Source organism: Phyllopteryx taeniolatus, chromosome 5 (assembly GCF_024500385.1).
Source record: "Phyllopteryx taeniolatus isolate TA_2022b chromosome 5, UOR_Ptae_1.2, whole genome shotgun sequence".
Classification (NCBI taxonomy): Eukaryota; Metazoa; Chordata; class Actinopteri; order Syngnathiformes; family Syngnathidae; genus Phyllopteryx; species Phyllopteryx taeniolatus.
In genome coordinates this window covers 2,623,540-2,651,341 of record NC_084506.1, presented here as the reverse complement: position 1 = coordinate 2,651,341, position 27,802 = coordinate 2,623,540, and the positions used below count along the sequence as shown (strand labels likewise).

General features: G+C 45.6%; 1 protein-coding gene across 2 annotated transcripts; it reads right to left on the bottom strand.

Moving 5' to 3' along the window:
- Window positions 1-16: 16 nt before the first annotated feature.
- snrkb (SNF related kinase b) lies at window positions 17-27,427 on the bottom strand. 2 transcript variants are annotated; one of them, XM_061775240.1, is made up of 5 exons: window positions 27,270-27,427; window positions 25,994-26,296; window positions 25,474-25,868; window positions 7,144-7,285; window positions 17-2,410 (listed from the first exon to the last, which is right to left on the bottom strand). In XM_061775240.1, the coding sequence occupies exons 2-5, from the start codon at window positions 26,212-26,214 to the stop codon at window positions 1,423-1,425; spliced, it is 1,746 nt and encodes a 581-aa protein (XP_061631224.1). In that variant the 5' UTR covers window positions 26,215-26,296; window positions 27,270-27,427; the 3' UTR covers window positions 17-1,422. The 2 variants fall into 2 exon arrangements, with proteins under 2 accessions (XP_061631224.1, XP_061631226.1); XM_061775242.1 differs by lacking the exon at window positions 27,270-27,427 and adding an exon at window positions 26,831-27,255.
- Window positions 27,428-27,802: the final 375 nt, after the last annotated feature.

The window sequence follows — 27,802 nt, the reverse complement described above, 5'->3', positions numbered from 1 at the left end:
AAGTCGAGCTCATCCGTTCCACGGATTTAATCAGTTTTAATAAATAAATACAGAAAAATAAGTACAGGGCTGCAGAGAGACTAGGGCCTACAATTCGAAAGCAGTAGACAACATAACACAGCAGGGAGAGGCAGGTTGCAACTGTATAGGAATAATCACTACCATATATAATCTGTTCTTGGTACAAATGTTACGCTTACATTGCTGCTGAAATACGAGCCATAATCAGATTTCACGCTCTTTCTATAAGCGGGGACCATATGATGGGATCATCATAGGTTGGATACCCAATTCAGGCATTAAACTGCAGAAATGAATACAGATACGCTGCTCTGCAGGCTACAGGGAGACTACATATATACGGTGTGTGTGTGTGTGTGTGTACATATATATATATATCTATATATAATACAGTAGCTTATTCTACAGCTTTGGCCCTTGTCACTGTACAAAATGTATCTACATTTATCATCTCGACCTCAAATAAGACATGAGTGGATGTGAAAATACAGAACGTACGCATGGCAAAACAAATCCTCATGGAGTGACTCCTGCCAATATGCAACAGAATTCCTATTACTAAATGAACAGTAAGAAGCTACCAGGTGCTGTACTGTATTGTGTGCAATCAGGGTAACGAGAGGAGAACAGCAGTGTCCTGCGAGAGCCAAGACACAACACGGAGGTATATGGTGATAAATAACAGTAACTGCATGCGCAGCAAGTCACACGGTTCTCATGATGATGAGCAACACACCTGCACTTCCCAACAGCACACTGTAAAAACTCAACATCTTACCAAGAATAATTGTATTATTTTATCAAAACTTAACTGATTGCACTTCAGTTTTTTTTTTTCTCCTTAGTCCACTGACATTTTTTTTTTTAATTTTTAAACTTATGTCAAGTAAAAATGAGCTTAAAAAAAGTTACTTTTTTAGGTGAGGAGTCTTATTTTAAGTGCGATCGGATGAGTTTTGATAAGAAAGAACAAAGATTCTTAGTAACAGTTTGTGTTTTTGCAGCACACTCAAAAGCGATTCGGGCGTGTGATCAAAGGATGGAACATTAAGAGGACAGAGAATGATACAATCATCTCAGTCAGAGGCATATTATAGCGTATAGCATATCATAACATATTGTAACAGTCTCTGAGCGTATATTAAGAGGTTTGTAACCAGAGAAGCGGGTTGTGCAAACGGAAGAAGAAACAAGTGCTTTTCTTTCTGTGAAGCCTTCTTCTCTTGTACAGTGTGCTTGCTACAGTCATTGTTTGGTTGGGAAGTCCTTCACAAAACAGCAGAGTGGGTGATGATGAACTCCACTGCCGCCACCGTGCTGTCGACAAACTGGAACTTCAAATTGTGTTTTCTGCTGCACTTCCTGTAGCCACGCTCAGTCAGCTGGGAGTGTGTGTGTCATTTAGAGCACATGGCAACAGTTGTACTGAGCCAGCGGGAGGATCTTGGCCTTGTTGTTTGTTGGGATGTTGAAGGCCAACGCTTTCTCACACAGAGGCAGCTGGAAAAGGCGCTCACGCAGTTTGAGGCTGTGCCGTTTCCCCGTCGGCTCCGTCCTGGCGGCGGCTTCGTCCCAAGACCCCGTTGCGTTGCGGGATTGGGATCTGTCCGTCACAAAGTCGTCCCTCGCGCCCGTGTCTGTCCTCTGGTCCTTCTTCCCCCCGCGGCCTGTCTTTTGTTTCTTGGGTGTCACGCAGGCGGCGGGTTTGTTGAAGTTGTTGTTTGGTTCAGTCTCCGGGCCGGTGGGCTCCGTCCAGCCCTGGCAGCAGGGCACCCTCAAAGCGGCCTCCGCCTCGCACGAAGCGGGGGACTCGGGCGCACGACTAACGAGATTGTCTATGTGACCCAGTGGTTGGTATGAAATCACACATGCGCTGTGCGTGTGGTCAATCTCCATCTCCGCTCCTTCCTCCATCATCTCCTCCGGGATTCCTCGCTTTTCCTTCCTTTCCTCTTGGTCGTCTGCTCCTTCAAGCGCGACCTCAATTTCCTTCTCTGGCTCAGTTACAGTCAACGACAACAAACCTTCACACTCTTTGGCCAGGTTGCTCTCCTCCTCTTCTTCTTCCTCCTCCTCCTCCTCGCAGATCTGCAGGAGAGCTGGGAGATTCTTAGTTACGCGAGGTTCGTCGGCGGGCGGCGGGTGAAGCGAGTAGCCGAGGTTGACCTGCCGCGGCGCGGGCAAGGACTTCGCCTTGGCGGCCAGCAGGTCGCCGCACTCGACCATTCGAGAGAGCGGCGAAGTGGACGAGAGGGCCCCCGACAGCCAATGGGGAGGGGCCTCTGGGCTGAGCAGCACACTGTCCAGCCCCTGCAACCAGTGGTGAGCCTCAATCTGCTGCAGCGACGCTCGCAGTGACGGATCTCTCTGGAGCATCCTGGAGATCAGACTGAATAGGACGACAGAATGATAGAACACACTGAAAATGGGAAACAACTGTCATTCATTCATATGAAGTGCATTTTTACATTTAATTGAAAATTACTGCAGTTAGCTGTAAGAAATTTGAGTATTTTCCCAAGGTGGTCCAAATTATTATTATTTTTTTTTATTGCCTTACAGTAATCCCTCGATATATATGGTGGTTAATTTATTGCATAGTCAGTGTATTGCGGACTCTTACAGTATAGAGTCAGCTTTACCAGGTTAATTGATTCAAATGTGGCACCAATGACTCACAGAAAGTCAACTGGGCTCTTGTTCTTTGCAGAAAAACAAACCTTAGTTAGGAGTGGTACATTACCTGCTTAAAACACAAGCCAAAGTCAGAGTTTTAGTCAATACATTCACAAATACCAATAGATAATGCACACACTCATAACAATATTGACAGGAACAAATGCAAGTAAAGAGCAATAGCTTGATTTTCTACAACTACAGTATTGGAGTTTAAAACTTCACCGCAATACATTCTGGGTACCCATGATGCTTTTTTTGCTGACTACATTGCCAGGACCGCGAGTGTGAGAAACGGTGCAAATGGTAAAGGCAGGAAATTGCCTGTTCACAGTGTGTCCACATGGGCTGTTCACACATTCAAATGAGGCCATGCTCAATAGGCATGTGCTTGCGTTGTGTGTGTGTGTATAGCGATCTCAAGTGGACAATTAAAATACCTGCACCTCTCTCCAAAGTGCAGTTTCACAAATTGGCACTGAAATGCAGTTATCAAGTCATAATAAATCATTTGTCGCTACTTCGCAGATTTCCCTTCCTACAGGAACAAAACCACCATGATGGATGAAGATTTGCCGTTTATATATAGTACAATCTGTTCATCTGCCATGAATGCAAAAATGTTATCACCATTTCTCATGGGCCAGACACAAACTCATGAGCTCTGTTACGAATATCCCGAAGGTTGTACTGTTCTGTTCAAACGAGCCATCATGCGACCATGTGATCGCAGATCGTGTTGGATCGCATCAGATATGCCGCAGTGTTTGTGGTCAAACAACCAGCCGCTGGGCTGGCAACATTTATGCTTACTCAACGGGAAAATAAATGAAAAGACACTTGCAAAGAACACATAATATTGTTGTATGATGAGAAGGATGTATGTTACATTTGCATTGCCCCCCCCAGGAGCAAAAGTTTCACAAAGAAATTATCATAAAAACACACCCACAAATGACAGTTATTAGACTGATTTTAGCACCATATATCTTTTTCACAGCCACTACTCTGTTTTCATGCCCCCATGTCTGAATGAGGACAATGTATATATGCAATACTGGATTCCTATTTATTCATTAAACTAAGTGCTTTATTAATTTATGCAAGATCCATTTCTCTTTCTCAAGATTGGAATCCAAACATTCTTTGACTGGCACCAAGAGGACACGGTTCCCTAGAATTCTAAACATAACAGAAGTCTGAAAGAACCAGAACAAAGGGTGGCGACCACATGTTTAAGTTGTCATTGTTATTACATCAGCAACAGATTTTAAAATTCACTTCTCATCCTATTGTGTTGTAGGATGGACTTTTGATTATTCTAATATAAAGCTGAAAAATGGACCTGAATAATTGCTGAATGCGCTTCAAATTGTAAATGGTGCAGATAATGAAATTTCCCTTGATCATTGTATCCTCTGCAACTGGGTTTTCACGATCTTGCTCAGACACACTTTGATATGGTCACTGGAGATTGAGCATCAGACCCACAAACTTTGCGTTGGAACAAGCACACGATCAATCAAACGTAGTCGCATGATGCTTGAAGCTATGCATACATTTCATTACTGTACATTTTTTTACTTTTGTTTTTGAACATTTAAGTGCACATTTTATTGAACTTTTATATGAAACGCATTTTCAACAGAATCATTATTTAAGCACATTTGTTTGTTTTCCGGCGGCCGAATGGTTAGAGCGTCAGGCTCACAGTTCTGAGGACCCGGGTTCAATCCCCGGCCCCGCCTGTGTAGAGTTTGCATGTTCTCCCCGTGCCTGCGTGGGTTTTCTCCGGGCACTCCGGTTTCCTCCCACATCCCAAAAACATGCAATAATTGGAGAGTCTAAATTGCCCGTAGGTGTGAATGTGAGAGCGAATGGTTGTTTGTTTCTATGTGCCCTGCGATTGGCTGGCAACCAGTTCAGGGTGTACCCCGCCTCCTGCCCGATGATAGCTGGGATAGGCTCCAGCACGCCCGCGACCCGAGTGAGGAGAAGCGGCTCGGAAAATGGTTGGTTGGTTGGTTGTTTGTTTTCCTGCATTTAAACACAGTGTTACTATTAAAACTGAGCATAATGTTAGAGTGGCTTACAAGTTACATTACGATGAAATATACCTTTTAGGAATAAAACCACTGCCTTGTTTTTGATGAACACTTAGGCCTACTACGTTACTGCATCCCCTCCTTGAGCCGTCACCTTATCGTGGTGGAGGGGTTTGTGTGTCCCAATGGAGCTAGGAGCTAAGTTGTCTGGGGCTTTATGCCCCTGGCAGGGTCACCCATGGCAAACAGGTCCTAGGTGAGTGAACAGACAAAGCACGGCTCAAAGACCCCGTATGAAGAAGACAAATTATGGACTCAGGTTTCCCTTGCCCGGATGCGGGTCACCGGGGCCCCCCTCTGGAGCCAGGCCTGGAGTTGGGGCTCGAAGGAGAGAGCCTGGTGGCCGGGCCTGCACCCATGGGGCCTGGCCGGGCACAGCCCAAACAGGTAACGTGGGTCCCCCTTCCCATGGGCTCACCACCTGTGGGAGGGGCCATAGAGGTCGGGTGCAATGAGAGTTGGGCGGTGCCTGAAGGCGGGGACCTTGGCGATCCGATCCCCGGCTACAGAAGCTGACTCGAGGGAATGTCACCTCTCTGGTAGGGAAGGAGCCCGAGCTGGTGTGTGAGGTCGAGAAGTTCCGACTAGATATAGTCGGACTCGCCTCCACGCACAGCTTGGGCTCTGGTACCAGTCCTCTCGAGAGGGGTTGGACTCTCTTCCACTCTGGAGTTTCCCACGGTGAGAGGTGCCGAGCAGGTGTGGGTATACTTACCTCGAATACCTCCTCAATTCTACAGACACGCCTTCCCATGAGGGAGCAGAGTCTGGGTTCTCTGAGGCGGGTTCTCCTATCTCTGGGGTTGAGGTCGCCGAGGTGGTTAAAAAGCTCCTCGGTGGCAAGGCCCCAGGGGTGGATGAGATTCGCCCGGAGTTCCTCAAGGCTCTGGACGTTGTAGGGCTGTCCTGGTTGACACGCCTCTGCAACATCGCATGGACATCGGGGACAGTGCCTCTGGATTGGCAGACTGGGGTGGTGGTCCCCCTTTTTAAGAAGGGGGACCGAACGGTGTGTTCCAACTACAGGGGGATCACACTCCTCAGCCTCCCTGGTAAGGTCTATTCAGGGGTGTTGGAGAGGAAGGTTCTGTCGGGAAATTAAATCCCAGATTCAGGAGGAGCAGTGTGGTTTTCGTCCTGGCCGTGGAACAGTGGACCAGCTCTCATTGGAGCAGTTCGCAGCCGAGTGTGAAGCGGCTGGGATGAGAATCAGCACCTCCAAATCTGAGACCATGGTCCTCAGTCGGAAAAGGGTGGCGTGCCCTCTCCAGGTCGGGGATGAGCTCCTGCTCCAAGTGGAGGAGTTCAAGTATCTTGGGGTCTTGTTCACGAGTGGTGGAAGAATGGAACGAGAGCTCGACAGGCGGATCGGTGCAGCGTCTGCAGTGATGTGGACTTTGTATCGATCCGTTGTGATAAAGAAGGAGCTAAGCCGAAAGGCGAAGTTCTCGATTTACCGGTCAATCTATGTTCCTACCCTCACCTATGGTCACGAGCTGTGGGTCGTGACCGAAAGAACGAGATCCCGGATACAAGCGGCCGAAATGAGTTTCCTCCGCAGGGTGTCCGGGCTCTCCCTTAGAGATAGGGTGAGAAGCTCGGTCATCCGGGAGGATCTCAGAGTAGAGCCGTTGCTCCTTCACATCGAGAGGAGCCAGATGAGGTGGCTGGGGCATCTGATTCGGATGCCTCCCGCACGCCTCCCTGGTGAGGTGTTCCGGGCACGTCCCGCCGGGAGGTGGTCTATAAATACATTTTCGAAGCACTGTGTTGAGATAATTTTGTTTAGTTGGCTAATCTTTACTAGAGGAATCTTACAATAGGTCCAATTGACTCTTCCATCCATCTACTTTCTTCCCCGCTTATCGTCGCTGGGGTCGTGGGTGAGCTGGAGCCTATCCCAGCTGACTTTGGGTGAGAGGCGGGTACACTGGGCCAATCGCAGTTTCTCGACACCCATGAAACCATTTCCTTCATGTGTCCCAAAGAATGCTAAATTGCAGCTCAAATGTAAAAGACACAATGTCACTGACCAACGAAAACTTGCTGGCTAGTAAAGGCGAGTGACTGCTGAGTGTTTAATGAAGCTTGTCTGTGTGCAGCCCAAGTGAAGCACAAAAATTATTTGCTGAAACTAATGAGCTGCTTTTACGGTCACTGGTTATTTAACACAGGGTGACACATCTTGTCGAGCAAAATTTAGTAGGCCGTCAGTAATAAATGTAGTGCAGCGATGAGGATATGATGGTGTTGCATTGAATGGGGTCGTTTTCCTTCGGCGGTGGCGAAAGAGGACAGTTGACCGAATGCGTTAACGTGACCGTCGTGCGTGTCTACTTACTCTCTGCAGTCGCTTGAGACGTGGTCCGGGATGGAGTAACGACAATCCAGAATCATTACCAGAGTCTCACTGTCGTTGGCCTCCTGGAAGGGAGGAACCCCACACACTAACATATATAAGATCACCCCGAGAGACCAGATATCTGCGACACACAAAAGCAACAGGATAAATATACACGCAGTTAGACATAAAGCTTTGAATGCACCCTGAAATAAGAGGAAAGCGAATGTGACATCTGTGTTGAAGCTTTTTGGTACTCTTGACTTCTGACCCTCACCCACAGACAAACAGGTACACATGCATGCTTCCTGGTACTGAAAGTGTATTTCCTCCTGTGGTCTCCCTCCCTTTCCTTCCCTTCCACCGCCTCTCATTTTACATGCATGCACGCACACGCACACGCGCACGCGCACACACACACACACACACACACACACACACACACACACACACACACACAGCCAGACAAGAACACAGGGAGTGATTTATAGACACGCACGCACACACGCACCCATACACGCAGAGGAGCATGCCTGTCGTGATGTTGCGCTATTTTGAGAATGATCTTTCTTTTGCTCTTTGTTTTCTGTCCCTCCTTCAGCAAATAAGAGCTCACTGCACATGTCAAGCCTGACAAAGTCTGAATTTCTTAACAAAACAGTCATACAACGTGACTTGTAATGACATTTCTCTTTCAATTTCTCTTTCAAGGTTACTTTTGTTTCCACAAACGGTAAAATGCAGGAAGTGGTGAAGCATGTCCTTCCCTGTGCAAACGCTTCAGCTTATGAAAGGCTGAGAAAATTATGGTTAGACTTAGGGATGTTGGATACCACTTTTTTTCAGACCAATACCAGTATAAGTATTCCCTCGAGTACTCACCGATAGTGATACCAAGTACCCATATGACTAGTACTTTTGATACATAAAATTTAAATGTATAATTGAGACCAAAGACCTCTGTTTCTTTCTGACGCACATGATGATTTGCCGATGTGCCAAACTGCCTCAGTGTAGCACCAACCACTGACCAGGGGAACTTATTCTTTTTTGCATTGTAAGTATTGGTGGCTGGTATCGACAGCCTTCACGAGTACCCCATACTTTGAAATAAGGCCAGTATCGGCCTGATACCAATACCTGGTATCGCTACTGGTCCATCTCGAGTTAGATTTGATGATGCAGATCAGACAGAAAACAGAGAGAATAGTTTTGTCCATTGTGGCAGAGAAAAAGAAACCAATAAATAAAGCGTGTCATTCAAGCATTTTGAAATATGTCAAAGAGAGGCAAAATGTTGATGCTCTCTGTGGTTGACTTCGTTCTTAGAGCGTGTGCAGTAACAGGACAAAAGTGTTTTGCGAGCACTCTGTAGGCCGCAATTCTCAGAATCCATCCTTTTTTTTCTTGTCACACAAGTGTATGACATTAACCACTGTAAGACAGCAAATCAATAATACACCCCCTTTGATCTTTATTTTTTAATGAATTTTTTTAAGTGACAACACTAAATAATAACAATTAGCTAGTTGGCGGGTGATACTTGCGGCATCTTTTGGAATATACACCAGCAAAACAGGCAGTTAATCCTTGTACAATGGCTGAACTGAGATCCTGTGACTGTCGTACACTTATAATGTATCCAAAGTTTACAACCTTTGGCGCATTCAGATTTTGAGGTACCGCTGTATTTGGACAGGTGGCCATGTTCCTAATCGATTAACTGTGCTTAAATCCGTGGCCTACTGGTCAGCATGTGTGAGGTTCTGAAATAGAGTTTTTTGTACAGGTACTCCAACTTCCTCCCACATTCCGAAGACATGCATGTTAGGTTCATTGAAGACTACAAATTATCCATAGGTGTCTACAGTTGAAACCAGATGTTTACGTATGCTATATAAAAAGACATGATTTTTTTCCCCTCACATGAAATCAGACTAAACCTTTCCTCTTTTAGGTCAATCAGGATTACCAAAAATGATTTCTATTTGCTGAAAGCCAGAATAATGATAGACCAATTTATTTATTTTTTGGACAATTTTTCATTACTTTCTTCAAAGTCAGAAGCTGTTCACGTAGATTGCCTTAAGATTTTGCATTGCATTTAAACTGGTTGACTTTGGTCAAATGTTTTGGATATCTCACAATAGTTGGCAGGAATTTTGGCCCCTTCTTCCTGACAGAACTGGTTTAACTTAGCCAGTTTGTCCTCCACTTTGCTCACCCATACATTTTCAAAAGAATTGCTATCAGGCCTTTGTTATCCTTAAGCCACTTTGTAACCAGTTTGCTAGGATGTTTTGGGTCATTGTCCATTTGGAAGACCCATTTGTGCCCAAGCTTTAACTTCCTGCCTGATATCTTGAGATGTTGCGTCAGAATTTCCACATAATGTTCTTGCCTTATGATGCCATCTATTTTGTGACATGCACTAGCCAACTTCCTCTCACGTTCCAAAAACTTGCGAGGTAGGTTAATTGAAGACTCTAAATTGTCTGTAGGTATGAATGTGAATCGGAATGTTTTTGTGCCCTGCGATTGGCTGTACCTCACTTCTTGCCGCAGCTCACCTACATCCCTAGGGAGTATAAGCGGCATAGAAAATGGATGTATGGATGGAAAAACAGAGCTAAAACAAGACATCCCTCCAAACTGTATGGGCGGTCAAAAAGAAAATTGGTGAGGGAAGTTGGCGAGACGCTAGAGGTGCAACATTTTCCGCACTGTCAATTTGAAATCATGTCCTGTTTTTTAAAAGAACCAAGATTAAAATTTTGGCCAGGTTTCCAAGTTTTTTTTTTTTTTTTTTTGCTTTGTCCTCATGGTGGAAATTAGGAACATTTGCAAATACAAGTGAAATTCATTCATACATTGTTAATGATACATTGATTTTGACTTTAATGTATCGATATAACAATGGAAAACACTGTGGTTCAATCATCCATGCACCCGCACACACAGCACTCCCGTTTGTAATAAACATACAGCCATTGTCCATCATTACAGTCCACACAACCGCTCTCAGTCATCTCCGCACAATGTACACAGTCATGCTCGTCTGTTTAGAGAACACTTATGCAACAGGGTTGAGAGGCCACAGAGTACTGTACTTTCCCCAGCTAACTAGGAAATATTACACATACTGTACATACGGTAGCCGCCATTAGTAGCCTGCTGAGCACTCAGACTAGGAATAAACCGATATGACACTATTATTAAGGTTTTCAATTACTGATAGCTATCCACGCTCAAATTAGACTGGGTCTCATCTTAATTATCCATCTTTAAAGAAACCATATGTTTATACTACAGTACTTAGAAATATTGCTTAATGCTGGAATTCAAGATGACAAAAATGCCTCACTGTACTTCTGCCATGTTTTAGTACAGTATAGCGACTTAATTAAGGCCATTCAATAATTGAATATACAAATGACAGTACTTGCTAATAACTGGTGCATCATTGCAGCAGGCAAAAACTATGAGTTGCCTCATACTACCCATAGTGCAACTTGACAGTGAAAGACACTGGCTAATAAAAGCCCATGTCTTTCAAATTTCAAGCACGACTGTCTGAAGCAGACCTTCCATACTAAGTTGCACGTAACTAGAGATAAACTGGATGACACTTAGCCCTAGGATCTAGAATAAAACCCTACGAACGAGACCAATTTGATGGGATTTCTGTGGGGGCATTTTAGTCATAATACAGACCGAATCAGACTGTGTGTTGGGTCGGACCTTGTTGATACAAACAGTGGAGCAGCGCACAGCATGATCTAAAAACAGACAAAAGCTTTCTTTATCTACCGTGTTCTAAAATTGATAATTTCCAGCGGTTTGTTTCCCATGTGTGATTCCCTGTTACATCGCACCCTAGAACAGAAAAACAAGTTATGTCAGACTTGCTGAGATGACGCCAAAGCAGACAATTTATGGGAAATGGTATCGGTTGGCCTTGGCAATTATACAACAGAAAGCAAATAAGGACGGAAATATGGAGCTGGGGTATTTTTTGCCAGTTGTCTCAGAAGAGCATGTGAGGTCACGAGTCGTTGGCCAACGGGGCCCAATTAATTAAATCGGAATCGTTCAAATAAAAAAAAATTCGGTTAACATTTTCGATGCCTACACTCCGCCCACCCGGAAGATGAAGTGGCAAAAACCAACGAAGAACGCGCACGAAGATGTGCTTGTGCTCAACGGCGGCGAACAAAAGTGTAACTTTGTTAAAAGGAATGACCAGTCGCCTCAGTGCAACACTTTGAATAAGATTATATTGTGTAAAGAAGGCTTTCACGATGTGTAGCGTCTGACGGGCTCCAAGCCTAAGCCTACACGGTGCTTCAGTGAAGTCAACTCTCAGTCAACTGGGTGAGTGAAATAAAATACATCTATGCCAACACTGAGACAGTTAACAAGGTAAACGGTTGGGAGCACTTTTGCACTGATGGTTTTTAGGGTGTATTTTAAGTCTTCAAACCAACGTAAGCACCGATCACAGAAAAAAAGCTTAACATTGAGCTACAACTTCACCGTAGCAACAGGAAGTCAAGTTAAAACTTGCACATATAAACCATTTGATGTGATGAAACAGTCCCAAATAACTATTTTAACAATGCTATATTTAACTTTTAGCTGAAACGTTAATTAATGAATATTATGTCAATTCGGTTAGTTCCACACACGTTGCCTTTTAGTTCATAGGTTTGATACTTGATATAAAGAACCCCGAGTCAAATGTTTATTTTAGTCTATGCTGCGGGCTGCTATGAAAATGGATGTTCATAATTTGGACAACCTTTATTTAAGCCATGCAAACTTTTTGACCAAGCCTCAAAAAGTGAAAAGTGAAAGAATACATTACAAAGACAAGACATTTAATGTTCAAACTGACAAACTTTGTTTTTAGCAAATTATCATTAACTTGGAATTTTATGGCTGCAACACGTTCCAAAAAAGCTGGGACAGGTGGCAAAAAAGAGGAATGCTCATCAAACACCTGTTTGGAACATCCCACAGGTGAACAGGCTCATTGGGAACAGGTGGGTGCCATGATTGGGTATAAAAGGAGCTTCCCTGAATTGCTCAGTCATTCACAAGCAAAGATGGGGCAAGGTTCACCTCTTTGTGAACAAGTGCGTGAGAAAATAGTCGAACAGTTTAAGGGCAATGTTCCTCAACGTACAATTGCAAGGATTTAGGGATTTCATCATCTACGGTCCATAATATCATCAAAAGGTTCAGAGAATCTGGAGAAATCACTGCATGTAAGCAGCAAGGCCAAAAACCAACATTGAATGCCCGTGACCTTCGATCCCTCAGGCGGCACTGCATCAAAAACCGCCATCAATGTGTAAAGGATATCACCACATGGGCTGAGGAACACTTCAGAAAACCAATGTCAGTAAATACAGTTCGCCGCTACATCCGTTAAGTGCAACTTGAAAATCTACTATGCAAAGGAAAAGCCATTTATCAACAAGACCCAGAAACGCAGCCGGCTTCTCTGGGCCCGAGCTCATCTAAGATGGACTGATGCAAAGTGGAAAAGTGTTCTGTGATCCGACGAGTCCAGATTTCAAATAGTTTTTGGAAATTGTGGACATCGTGTCCTCCGGGCCAAAGAGTAAAATAACCACCCGGACTGTTATGGATGCAAAGTTCAAAAGCCAGCATCTGTGATGGTATGGGCTGTGTTAGTGCCAATGGCATGGGTAACTTACACATCTGTGAAGGAACCATTAATGCTGAAAGGTACATACAGGTTTTGGAGAAAAATGCTGCCATCCAAGCAATGTCTTTTTCATGGTTGCCCCTGCTTATTTCAGAAAGACAATGCCAAATCACATTCTGCATGTGTTACAACAGCGTGGCTTCGTAGTAAAAGAGTGTGGGTACTAGACTGGCCTACCTGCAGTCCAGACCTGTCTCCCATTGAACATGTGTGGCACAATATGACGGAGCCCTCGGACTGTTGAACAGCTGAAGCTGTACATTAAGCAAAATGGGAAAGAATTCCACCTTCAAAGCTTCAACAATTAGTGTCCTCAGTTCCAAAACGTTTATTGAATGTTGTTAAAAGAAAAGGTGATGTAACACAGTGGTAAACATGACCCTGTCCCAGCTTTTTTGGAACGTGTTGCAGCCATAAAATTCTAAGTTAATGATTATTTGCTAAAAACAATGAAGTTTATCAATTTGAAGATTAAATACATTGTCTTTGTATTGTATTCAATTAAATATTGGATCAACATGATTTGCAAATCATTGTATTTTGTATGCTTTCCCCCCCCCTCATTAATGTATACACAACACCCCATATTGACAGAAAAAAACAGAATTGGTGACATTTTTGCAGATTTATTAAAAAGGAAAAACTGAAATATCACACAGCCATAAGTATTCAGACCCTTTGATCAGTATTTAGTAGAAGCACCCTTTTGAGCTAATACAGGTTTTTTGGGAATGATGCAACAAGTTTTTCACACCTGGATTTGGGGATCATCTGCCATTCCTCCTTGAAGATCCTCTCCAGTTCTGCCAGGTTGAATGGTGAACGTTGGTGGGCAGCCATTTTCAGGTCTCTCCAGAGATGCTTAATTGGGTTTAAGTCAGGGCTATGGCTTGGCCATTCAAGAACAGTCACGGAGTTGTTCTGAAGCCACTCCTTAGTTATTTTAGCTGTGTGCTTAGGGTCATTGTCTTGCTGGAAGGTGAACCTTCGGTCCAGTCTGAGGTCCTGAGCACTCTGGAGAAGGTTTTCATCCAGGATATCCCTGTACTTGGCCGGATTCATCTTTCCTTCGATAGCAACCAATCGTCCTGTCCCTGCAGCTGCCACCACCATGCTTTACTGATGGAACTGTATTGGACAGGTGATGAGCAGTGCCTGGTTTTCTCCACACATACCGGTTAGACTTAAAGCCAAAAGGTTCTATCTTGGTCTCACCAGACCAGAGAACATTATTTCTCACCATCTTAGAGTCCTTCAGGTGTTTTTTTTAGCAAACTCCATGCAGGCTTTCATGTGTCAGAGGGGCTTCCGTCGGGCCACTCTGCCATAAAGCCCCATCTGGTGGAGGGCTGCAGTGATGGTGGACTTTCTAGAACTTTCTCCCATCTTCCGATTGCATCCCTGGAGCTCAGCCACAGTGATCTTTGGGTTATTCTTTACCTCTCTCACCAAGGCTCTTCTCCCCCTATTGCTCAGTTTGGCCGGACGGATTATGGAGGCCACTGTGCTCTTAGGAACCTTAAGTGCAGCAGAATTTTTTTGTAACCTTGGCCAGATCTGTGGATCTGAGCTCTTCAGGCAGTTCCTTTGACCTCATGATTCTCATTCGTTCTGACATGCACTGTGAGCTGTAAGGTACTATATAGACAGGTGTGTGGCTTTCCTAATCAAGTCCAATCAGTATAATCAAACACAGCTGAACTCCAATGAAGGTGTAGAACCATCTCAAGGATGATCAGAAGAAATGGACAGCACCAGAGTTAAATACGAGTGTCACAGCAAAGGGTCTGAATACTTATGGCTGTGTGATACTTTAGTGTTTTTAATCTGCAAAAATTTCAACAATTCCGTTTTTTTCTGTCAATATGGGGAACTGTCTATATTCATGAGGAAAAAAAGGAAATCAAATGATTTTAGCAAATGCTGCAATGTAACAGCGTGAAAAATTTAAGGGGGTCTGAATACTTTCCGTACCGACTAAGTTACGCATGATGCCCTTTAATGTTATATCACATTTCTTCTACACCATTATTTTCACTGTCATGAAGTGATGCCTTACCGCACACCGGAAGGCGCGGGATGCAAAAAGCAGAAGGCACATTCTGCATCATATTTATCGATTTACCTGCTGTATATCTGCCATATAATCACTTTGAAATGGCAGATGTGGTTTGTAAAGGGCTTCTTGAGTTATCAATAAAAATTTTGAAATCTCTGTCCTCTGACCATCCATCCATCTATCCATTTTCTACCGCTTATCCAAGGTTGGGTCGCGGGCGCAGTAGCTTTAGCAGGGAAACCCAGACTTCCCTCTCCATAGCCACTTCCTCCAGCTCTTCCGAGGGGATCCCAAGGCGTACCCGGGCAAGCCGAGAGACAGTATCTCCTCCTGGGGGTCTCCTCCTGGTTGAACGTGCCCGGAACACCTCACCAGGGAGGCGTCCTGGAGGCATCCTAAACAGATGGCCGAGCCACCTCATCTGGCTCCTCTCAATGCAGAGGAACAGCGGCTCTACTCTGATCCCCTCCCGGATGACCGAGCTGCTCACCCCATCTCTAAGGAAGAGCCCGGCCACCCTGCGGAGGAAACTCATTTCAGCCTCTTGTATCCGGGATCTTGTTCATGACCATAGGTGAGGGTAGGAATGTAGATCGACGGGTAAATAGGGAGTTTCGCCTTTGGGCTTAGCTCCTTCTTCACCACAACGGACCGACACAAAGTCGCATCACTGCAGACTCTGCACCGATCCGCTTGTCGATCTCCTGGTCCATTCTTCCCTAACTCGTGATCAAGAACCCAAGATATTTGAACTCCTCCACTTGGGCAAGGATCTCATCCCCGACCTGGAGAGGGCACTCCACCCTTTTCCGAATGAGGACCATGGTCTCAGATTTGGAGGTCCTGATTCTCATCCCAGCCGCTTCACACTCAGCTGCAAACCGCTCCAGTGAGAGTTGGAGATCACGGCCTGATGAAGCCAACAGAACCACATCATCTACAAAAGCAGAGATGCAATACTGATGCCACCAAACCGGACCCCCTATAAGCCTCGGGTGCGCATAGAAATTCTGTCCATAAAAGTTATGAATAGAATCGGTGACAAAGGGCAGCCTTGACGGGGTCCAACCCTCACCGGAAACGAGTCCGACTTACTGCCGGATATGTGGACCAAACTCTGACACCGGTCGTACAGGGATCGAACAGCCCGTATCAGGGGGTTCGGTACCCCATACTCCCGAAGCACCCCACACAGGACTCCAAGAGGGACAAGGTCGAACGCATTCTCCAAGTCCACAAAACACGTGTCGACTGGTTGGACGAACTTCCATGCAGCCTCGAGGACCCTGCCGAGAGTGAAGAGCTGGTCCACTGTTCCACGGTCAGGACAAAAACCACACTGCTCCTCCTGAATCTGAGATTCAACTTCCCGACGGACCCTCCTCTCCAGCACCCCTGAATAGACCTTACCAGGGAGGCTGAGGAGTGTGATCCCCCTGTAGTTGGAACACACCCTCCAGTCCCCCTTCTTAAAAAGGAGGACCACCACCCCAGTCTGCCAATCCAGAGGCACTGTCCCCAATGTCCACGCGATGTTGCAGAGGCGTGTCAACCAGGACAGCCCTACAACATCCAGAGCCTTGAGGAACTCCTGGTGAATCTCATCCAGCCCCGGGGCCTTGCCACCGTGGAGCTTTTTAACCACCTCGGTGACCTCAACCTCAGAGATAGGAGAGCCCGCCTCAGAGAACCCAGACTCTGCTCCCTCATGGGAAGGCGTGTCGATGGAATTGAGGAGGTCTTCCAAGTATTCTCCCCACCGGCTCACAACGTCCCGAGTCGAGGTCAGCAGCGTCCCATCCCCACTATACACAGTGTTGATGGTGCACTGCTTCCCCCTCCTGAGAGGCCGGATGGTGGACCAGAATTTCCTCGAAGCCGTCCGGAAGTCGTTCTCCATGGCCTCACCGAACTCCTCCCACGCCCGTGTTTTTGCCTCAGCGACCACCAAAGCTGCATTCCGCTTGGCCAGCCGGTACCCATCAAGGGAAGCTGAGGAGTGTGAGCCCCCTGTAGTTGGAACAGACCCTCCGGTCCCCCTTCATAGAAAGGGGGACCACCACCCCAGTCTGCCAATCCAGAGGCACTGTCCCCAATGTCCATGCGATGTTGCAGAGGCGTGTCAACCAGGACAGCCCCACAACATCCAGAGCATTTAGGCACTCCAGGCGAATCTCATCCACCCCCGGGTCCTTGCCAACAAGGAGCTTTTTAACCACCTCGGTGACCTCAACCACAGCGATAGGAGAGCCCACCTCAGAGACCCCAGACTCTGCTTCTTCATGGGAAGGTGGTTCGGTGGAATTGAGGAGGTCTTTGAAGTATTCTCCCGACCGTCTCACAACTTCCTGAGTCGAGGTCAGCAGCGCCCCATCCCCACTATACACAGTGTTGATGGTGCACTGCTTTCCCCTCCTGAGACACCGGATAGTGTACCAGAATTTCCTCGAAGCTGTCCGGAAGTCGTTCTCCATGGACTTACCGAACTCCTCCCATGCCCGAGTTTTTGCTTCAGCGACCACCAAAGCTGCATTCCGCTTGGCCAGCCGGTACCCATCAGCTGCCTCAGGAGTTCCAGAGCCCAAAAAGGCCAGATAAGACTCCTTCAGCTTGACGGCATCCCTCACGGCTGGTGTCCACCAACGGGTTCGGGGATTGCCGCCACGACAGGCACAGACTACCTTACGGCCACAGCTACGGTCGGCCGCCTCGGCAATAGATGCGCGGAACATGGTCCACTCGAACTCAATGTCCGAGACGTGGGTGAAGTTCTGCCGGAGGTGGGAGTTGAAACTCCTTCTGACAGGGGATTCTGCCAGACGTTCCCAGCAGACCCTCACAATACGTTTGGGCCTGCCAGCTCGGACCGGCATCTTCCCCCACCATCGGAGCCAACTCACCACCAGGTGGTGATCAGTTGACAGCTCCGCCCCTCTTTTCATCCGAGTGTCCAAGACATGCGGCCGCAAGTCCAATGACACGACCACAAAGTCAATTATCGAACTGTGACCTGGTGCCAAATGACCATATGGACACCCTTGTGCTTGAAAATGCTGTTTGTTATGGACAATCTGTGATGAGCACAGGAGTCCAATAAAAGAACACCACAAAGTGTTCTGATCTGGGGGGGGGGGGGGCGTTCCTTCCAATCACGCCCCTCCCAACACGCCCTTCTCGGTCTCACTGTCATTACCCACGTGAGCATTGAAGTCCCTCTGCAAGATGATGGAGTCCCCAGGGGAAGCACTTTCCACCACCCCCTCCAAGGACTCCAAAAAGGGTGAGTCCTCTCAACTGCTGTTTGGTGCATTCGCACAAACAACAGTCAGGACCCGTCCCCCCACCCGAAGGCAGAGGGAGGATACGCTCTCGTCCACTGGGGTGAACCCCAATGTACGAGCGCCGAACCTGGGAGTGGCGGGGCGGAGGCAATAAGTATACCCACACCTCCTCGGCACCTCTCACCGTGTGCAACTCCAGAGTAGACGAGAGTCCAACCCCTCCCAAGAGGACTGTTACCAGAGCCCAAGCCGTGTGTAGAGGCGAGCCAGTCTATATCTAGTCAGAACTTCTCGACCTCCCACACCAGCTCGGGCTCCTTCCCTGCCAGAGAGGTGACATTCCATGTCACTTCTGTAGCCAGGGATCGCATGACCAAGGTCCCTGCCTTTGGCCACCGCCCAGCTCACATTGCACCCGACCCCTATGGCCCCTCCCACAGGTGGTGAGCCCATGGGAAGGGGGACCCACGTTACCCTTTTGGGCTGTGCCCGGCCGTTCCCCATGGGTGCAGGCCAGGCCACCAGGCGCTTGCCATCGAGCTACACCTCTAGGCCTGGTTCAGAGGGGGGTGGGGGAACGGTGACCGAGGTCCAATATTTGTACTAATCATAAAGCTTTGAGCGTGCTGAATTATATATTGTTTGTTTGAATGTCATTATCTTTATCCTATACTGTAATGTGTTAATGAGTAAATATAAATGAACAAATAAATGCATACAAAAATAAATGAATGAATGAATAAATAAGGGGCTCAGAGTAGAGCCGCTGCTCCTCCACATTGAGAGAAGCCAGATGAGGTGGCTCGGGCATCTGATTAGGATGCTTCCTGGACGCCTCCCTGGTGAGGTGTTCTGGGCACGTCCCACATGAAGGAGACCCCAGGGACGACCCAGGACACGCTGGAGAGACTATGTCTCCCGGCTGGGCATTCCTGCTGGAGCTGCTGCCCCCGTGACTCTACCTTGGACAAGCAAAAGAAAATGGATGGATGGATAAATAAATCCATTTGAAAAGGGCTCATTTCGGCTGATTAATCGGTCGGGGCCCTAATAAAAAGCACAGAGGCATCAAGTAAAGCACATCCTTTTTAGACCACATTTAATCTGTACCGAAACCAAAGTAATGGGCAAATATTATGTAACCGGAAGCTATGTTTATCTTTGTCAACAACAGAAGGCCCTGTGGACTAGCCTGTGTTTGTTATTCATCATAATCATCATCATCATCTTTTCGATTGAGCTTATTTGCAGGGACAGAGATGGTTGAAGTCCAAGGTAGGGCACACCTTGGACTGATCACGTCAATCACAAGACTGACAAAGAGACAGAAAACCATTCCCACTCACGTTTACAAACCGGAACCTTCTTGCTGTGTGACAACAGTGCCAACTACTAAGCCCTCTGCCATTACAAGCACACGTGATATTTAAAGAGAACACACATGACAAGACTTCATTCAGGACTGACGGTAATGCTTTGAATTAAACAGTAGACCTTTTAATGTCTATACAGATCACTTTAATCATCTCAGAGGATATTACTGATAGACCTTTCATGTAGCTTGAGATTAGCATTAGAGTGTGTGTGTGTGTGTGCATACGACACATTTCTATAAAAGTGATGGCCTAGTCACCATAACAACCAAGTCATGTTAGAGTAGAACAGAAATAAGAGGGGAAAAAAAGCTCTTGCACAAATATGTATGCATGTTCTTCATTTATCCACATTTTAGAGCCACCACCTTGGTTTATACACAACACTATATATATATATATATATATATATATATATATATATATATATATATATATATTATATATATTTATTCTGTGGCTAATTTTTATTTGATTTCTCAGCACACACTATAGGGTTTGATGGGGGGGATAATCTTGACAAAACTGAGGTTGGGTTTTTACATTGCAGATCCAAATGCCCAATTCTGATGTAATATCTATATAAAAAAATTTCTGACCTATTTAAATACAGTATCAGACCTGCCAACCTATAGAAATTCACTTCCAGAACAATTTGTCCCAATTTGTCTGAATTTGCATATTTTCCAAATTTTGTCAAGAACATTACCGCGGGACAGTTACTGCGGTAAATATAATACAAATGTATAATAATAATAATTTTTAACCTGACCACGTACTCAGATGACATCTCCAGTGACGAATTAATTGGTTCAGAGGGCGTCTTGTAAAGTCGTGAATTATTTTACATTTATATTGTCACATTTCTGTGGGGCCAATTATGCATTACTCGTGCACTCACTGTAGTTGTCTCGCCGTGCTGCACTATTTGCATATACTGGCCACTCATGCCAGAGTAGCATCTGCTCCATTTGCACACTGATTGAGGAGTATCTGTAACATTTGCACAACCATTGTCCCAGATTATCGCACTACTCGTCACTTTAAACCGCATACACTCCTTGAAGTCTCAGTGCCCTTTTCACAATGGTCATTGCACCGGACTATTGCGATATTAGCCATTCGAACTGCTCTAAGTGCTAGAGGACTCTGCATCTTTTTGCACAATTGTTTTTTGTCAATATCTTTATGTCTCCAAAGTGTTCTGTAAATTGACTGTCTGTTGTACTAGAGCGGCTCCAACTACCGGAGACAAATTCCTTGTGTGTTTTGGACATACTTGGCAAATAAAGATGATTCTGATTCTGATTCTGATATCTCCAGACACATATTAATTGGCCTGTTATTTTGTTGTTCAAAATTGGTTACTCTCGATGTGACAAGTGTACTGCATCACCCAATCACTTATTTTGGTGTTTTTCTACTTCATGAAATGACAGCTCAGCAATTAGTATCATGTTCTTCTGTCTTTTCCTATCCCCTGCTCTCGCTTCGTTGTAATGTAAAAGATACAAAGAAGCATTGTATGAAGTTTATTCGCTACCATGGAAGCGATGATTTGTGAGTTACAATGCGATGCAATAAAATAGTGTGCCCCTGAGCGTTTTTTCCCCCCCCCTCTCTTTTCGTCATGGTGTCAGATGCTGGATTTTTTTTCTGCCCCGATATCCGGAACAATCAGTGTTATGGCCGTAACGAGTCAGTATTCGGTGATTAACAAAATACGATTGTTACGTAACATTTGCAACTCTCCAGTATACACTACACACAGATCGCAGTTCATCGAGCACTATTGGTTTCACTACGTACTGTATGCTTTTCTTTTTGTGACTCAGTATGACAGTATGCCAAAAGGAGCAGCCCTCAACCACGGATATCAAAGATGACATGAGAAAAGAAAAATTTACACAGGAAGTTACATGATGGTGGGGTGTCAAACTCATTTCTGTTGCGGGCCATATCCTAGTTATGGTTTCCCTCGGAGGGCTGTTATGACTGTGAACCCATATAAAAGTACAGTTTGACACAAAAAAATGAATAACTAGTTTTAAAATCAAAAGCATGTGAAAAGTTGTTTAACTATTTAGTTTATTTTAAAAGGCAGAATGGTAGGAAAAAAATGCTTGCAATATCTTAACATCAATGTGAAGACAATTTGCCATTTTAGCAAAAAACATTAAGTCGAAGCACATGATATGCTTTCGCGGGCCACATAAAATGATGTGGCAGGCTGGATCTGGCCCCACACACATTCAAAGCAGTCAGACTTCAGCTGTGTACCAATAGTAGTTCAGTCCAGCGTTGTTATCAAAGTTTAAAGTATCAAAGAGTGTTTAATTGTTTTCACTAAGGCTGTCCCGATCAAACTTATTCACTTCCGATCCGATATCGATAATGCAGCCTTTAGTTTTGGTCGATACCGGTCCGATCCGAAATCAGCAATAATCACACAAACTTTAGTTATTTTGTAGTTTGGAATGTTAGAAAAGGCTTAATCAAGTGATATTACTCAAACGGAGAACAATAATCAGCAACAGTAGGTATGACAAAAACTGACCCATTTATTTTGTGTTTGACCTTACATGTTTCAATGGGTCTTCAAATGGATGTAGGACATCTTGGCAATAATCAGCACCTTCCTATATGTAGCAGACATACTGCGGTTCTGTCTCTCAGTCAATGTATATGTTGCAATGTACATTCATTCCATCCATCTATCCATTTTCTACCCTGGTGGAAGTTGGAGAACAGATGAAACTAAGCCTGTCACGATAATTACTAAATAAAATTATCGTTCAATAAATAAAATGGCCGCAATAATTTTTTCAGACTCCATAAATTGTCACTGTTGCGGTGAGCCAGCGTGCGGATCACACGGTGAGCGAGTTGGACGGCTGTATCATTAGCGTAGTGGGCACATGGAACGCCGGCAGACCAGTGCACTCTTGCCGAGCTCCAACTCCGTCGGAGCCGCCATATTTACACTGTGCGTAAACAATGACGTTACCGTACATTTAGGTGAAGACAAAGCATGCGCAAACAGAGCTTTTCCCAGCTCTATTCAGAATGACGGCATCCAGGGTGAAAATTTACTTCTGATCAGTTTGGCAAAAGGAATATTCTGTGAAACAGACCTGTTTATTGCGATTGAGGTGTTTATACGGAGCATTTTAATTTGGTTTCGGCTTCTAAACCAATTATAATTGGAATAGAAGGCTCCATGTAAACCATGCTTGTCTTGCAGCTGTTTATTCTTTATTTCAGACTCAGGGGGATCCATATCACTGAGTAAAAGATAAACAATTTAATTAAAGGAAATTATTATAAACAACAACAATACTGATTTAAGAGCATAAAATAAAATTAGAAAATAATAAGGGTGGGCCTTACTTTTCATGATTTCAGAGGGATTATTTTTCTGACAGTTTTGGGGACAATAGCCATCCATTTTATGAACCGCTGATCCTCACGTGGGTCAAGGGCGTGCTGGAGCCTATCCCAGCCGACTGGGCGAGAGATGGGGTACACGCTGATATGATCGCCAACCAATCGCAGAGCACATAGAACGAAACAACTATTCACACTCACATTCACACCTAGGGGCAATTTAGCAATTTAGCGTCTACCATGATTACGATTAACCCTACCATGCATGTTTTTGGGATGTGGTAGGAAACCGGAGTACCCAGGGAAAACCCACGCAGGCACGAGGAGAACATGCAAACTCCACACAGGGAAAGGCGGACCTAAACCCGGGTCCTCAGAACTGTGAGGCAGACGTGATAACCAGTTGTCCACCGTGCCGCTGGGGACAATATATTTTGTTAAAAAAAAATAAATAAAAAAAATAAAGTATTGTGAAAGGGCTAGAAGGAACCTACACAAGCACAGGGAGAACATACACATTACACACAAGTAAGGCCCAACGGACAGATTGGAACCCCGACTGTTCTTAAATCACTTGGACATCCATTTCTTGTCCACGAAAAGTGAGACGAGTACACACGAAATGTTCCCACAAGATGAGAAATACAGAGAAGGCACACACTTACACTTGCTGCAGTGTTTGGCTCCACTGCAGAACGTGCCCAGTTGGCTGGCTTGCTGAGACTGACCCAGATACACACGCTAATCCTTTGCAGACACACACATACTCGCAACGTACATGTTACACACAACCACATAAGCAGATGAATGTGAAAGGACAAATAGTACGAGAACTCCCAATTTAGGAGATGAGCCATTGAGAAGGAACACAGACGGAGGGTCAGAAGGGCTCTTTTACAAAGACAGACACAGAGAGGAGGTGTGATGTTATTAGGAAAAGAATGAAACTGGAACCCATTGTGATTCTTGGCCAACACATCACAGAATTGTCCACTATTCTCCATTATCTCTCTTCCCGAAGCAGATGTCGCACTCTTCTGCTTTACTACATTCAGACATTGGTGCAGAAATTCTTCTTAGTGCTCAGGCAGGCTCAGTGATTTTTCCGTGCGTTGTCAAAAAAATGGGTGAGGTTGAGATTAAGGTTTTTGATATACTTCAGTCAAACTATTGAAAGGACCAAGAATTACAGCACACTTACACTTGTCAAACACCGGTTCACATGTCATCGTTTAGTGCGGTGATTCTGTGATTCAGTAGCAAAGCTAAGACATGGGACAAAGGAGTATTGCAATATGTCTCGCGAAGTCTCCAAAACAGTTGTCCTTCGTTAAATCGCGGTTCACTTTTTGCGGGTTCAGTGCATTGCGGATTCCATCCATCCATCCATTTTCTGAGCCGCTTCTCCTCACTAGGGTCGCGGGCGTGCTGGAGCCTATCCCAGCTGTCATCGGGCAGGAGGCGGGGTACACCCTGAACTGGTTGCCAGCCAATCGCAGGGCACATAGAAACAAACAACCATTCGCACTCACAGTCATGCCTACGGGCAATTTAGAGTCTCCAATTAATGCATGTTTTTGGGATGTGGGAGGAAACCGGAGTGCCCGGAGAAAACCCACGCCGGCACGGGGAGAACATGCAAACTCCACACAGGCGGGGCCGGGGATTGAACCCGGGTCCTCAGAACTGTGAGGCTGACGCTCTAACCAGTCGGCTACCGTGCCGCGCATTGCGGATTATTATTATTATTTTTTTTTAATTGTACTTCTATCACGGATTACTCGGTATATCACCAGATTTTTACAGTGATTACTTTTCCACACAGACTGTTACTGCTAACTCAAGTAGCGATAATTGCAAGCCAGAAGGAAAGATTGCTTTAAAGATAGAGCATGTCCAAAGTTTGGGAAAGTACAACATGCTGAAGTTACACAACTGTATGTCTGGGGTAAAGTAAACATTGTTAGCTAATTGAATATATCTTACCATCGCTAGTTATAATGAATTGTAATCCATAACAAGTGGTTTGGATAGAGGGAGAGTGGAAACAGCCGTTGGTGCTCTTGTAATCACTTTATTGAACAAACGCTAACAAAATACAGTAAAGACAAGCATATTCTTAGACGACCTGTGGACGACGGCTTCAACCTACGCAATCATTCTGCACACAAAGTGGCTAAAGCTAGTAAACAACCAGCCATCTGTACGTCCTCATACGTTCACTTCCAAGTCGCTCAATAAGCCAGACCCGCCTTTTAAAGGCAGGTACACGTTGAACGTCACAGTAACTGTGGTGTAGAATGTGAGGATGTGAGGAGTGTATGCATGAAGCTTTAATATATATTCAAATAATACAATAAATACTTGGTCGCTACTTCTCGGATTTTGTCTGTTGCGGGGGTGGTCTGAAACGTCCCCCCTGCGATAAACGATTAGTGTACCACAAAAGGACTTGTGTATTTATACATAATAAGACTTTTAAAAGAGTCTTACCCACAGCTGGAGCATCATATTCTTCTCCCAGCAGAATCTCAGGTGCGGAATATGCCAGGGATCCACAGCTGGTGGCCAACATTGTCCCAGGTTTGAATAAGTTACTGAAGCCAAAGTCTGTCAGTTTCACTGCCCCCTGTTGTGGAAAGAACACCACATTCTCTGGCTTCAGGTCTCGGTGCACCACGTGAAGCTCGTGGCAGTACGCCACGGCACGCACAATCTGGGCAAAATGGCGTTTGGCGGTGCCCTCAGCAACGCCAGTCTCATGGCGAAGGATGTAGTCGTACAGGTCGCCCCCTTCTGCCAGCTCCATGACCAGGTAAAGGGTGGTGGGTGTGTCGATGACCTCATAAAGGCGGACCACGTTGGGATGCTGCACTCGCCTCATACATCTGAAAAGAGTAGAAATAAATAACGCATTGTCTAACATCCAAATGTTATATAAAGATGCTTTGGGTCATGAAACTCTTACATTACAGAAATCTGTTGACTGTCTGTAATTCAAAGCACTCTATACCTGACTTCCTGTAAGAGGTGGCTTGTTGCCATGACATCAAGTTTGGTCTTGTCAATCATCTTGATAGCAACCAGCTGCCCAGTGTTGACATGGCGAGCCAGTTTGACCACCGCATAGTGGCCCCTTCCCAAGGTCCGACCCACATGGTACAGTCCGCTGAGATTCAAGCGGTCCGATTTGAGGTGCTCGTCTTGGGCCGGGATGTTCTCTCCGCACTCCATGTTGACATCAAAAAGGTTTTTAAAATGTATGGAAGTTGGAAGAACAGGGGTTTGCTAAAAATCCTTACTGCACGTGGGTTGCCTAGCAGTGCAAAGAATAAAAAAATAAATAAAATAAAAATAATAAGATGAGAAACATATTTTCTTATGTTATATATGTTGCATCAAGCAGCAGTATATTTACTGCCCTGGGCCAGTCACCGGTCACCAGTCAATCACATACATCTTCAAAATTTGGTGACGATGTGAAAGAATTAAAAAAAGAGGTCGTCGTTGGCGAGGTTTTTATTTTTATAATCAGGTAGACTGTGTGTTGTCTGTGTGACTTAGTCAGTCGTTTAGAGGCAAAGCACATCAGACATTAAAAACATACTGTCCTTTTGTAGTTAATGCCCCAACATGTTTTGTCATTATGGGAAAACAAAACACTGAGAGGCTGCCACTACCTAATCCTAACATACACCAGATGAGGAAACAAAATGGCCCACTGAACACAATTGAAATAAGAGTGGAAATAAAGTACAGTAGTAAACATGTCTCGCTAGAAATGCCAACATTTCCCATTGTCTCGTGTGGAACGAGGAAACGACGTTGTGCTTTCTTAAATTCCACTCACCCTGCACAAATGGCACGCCTGATCGATATCGTAATAGGAAACCTTAATGCATCGCCCGAGCGTTTGGTCTCATGTCCGCTCGGCCAACAATGTCCGAATGTGCCATTCGCGCGGATGACGTCATCGTGCGATCTTTCCCGAGGGTAACAAGTCCGTCTGACATCAGCGTCCGTCATGCTTCTGTTACCGCTGTTTCCTTTCGCACGCGAACGTCTCCTCGTCGCCACCGCCGGCGTCGCTATGGCTAAAATGCAAGGCCTCGTCGTGTTAATAGGCGCAGTATTAACCGTGTCCGCGGCCAGCTGTTCTCACTCCGCCAGCCCCGTAACTGCGGTCCCCGACTTTTTGGGCACATCCGCCATAACGAACGAACGAAAGCGGTACTAGCAAAGGACGCCCGCCGCGGCGGAAATGACAGTAACGACGCCGCGCGACTTACCGTCGTCGGCGCTAACATCCCGCGAGCGTCAACCCGCGGGGGTCCAACTCGCTGCCGCACGCCGAACTTAAAAAAGGAACCACGACGACCCCTCCGCTGCCTTCACTCAGCTCCATGTTGTCTCCGCGTGCACACTCCCTCCCCCCCCCGCTCCCCTCCTCACTGGGCTGGGGAGCCAATGAGAGGGCGGCAGTTTTTTTTTTTTTTTTTTTTACACTTGTAACCGACTAGTATGCGATAAAACCAGGCACGTGCACGCAATGTGCTCAAGCCCCAAAGAAGGGCACAGGCATCAAGAGGGGCAATGATCGGAAAGTTTTTGTAAATAGGGGCTGCGGGGGGGCTGGAGGGGTATTTTTACCATCTAAAAATCTATAAATGGGCTGCAATTTTTTTTCTCATCCAGGACAGAAAGGGCTGGTGCTCGAGCACCACTTGGGGTCTATCTGCGCAAGCGCCTAAATCACAGGTGTCAAACTCCAGGCCCGGGGGCCAGATCCGGGCCGCCACATCATTTTATGTGGCCCGCGAAA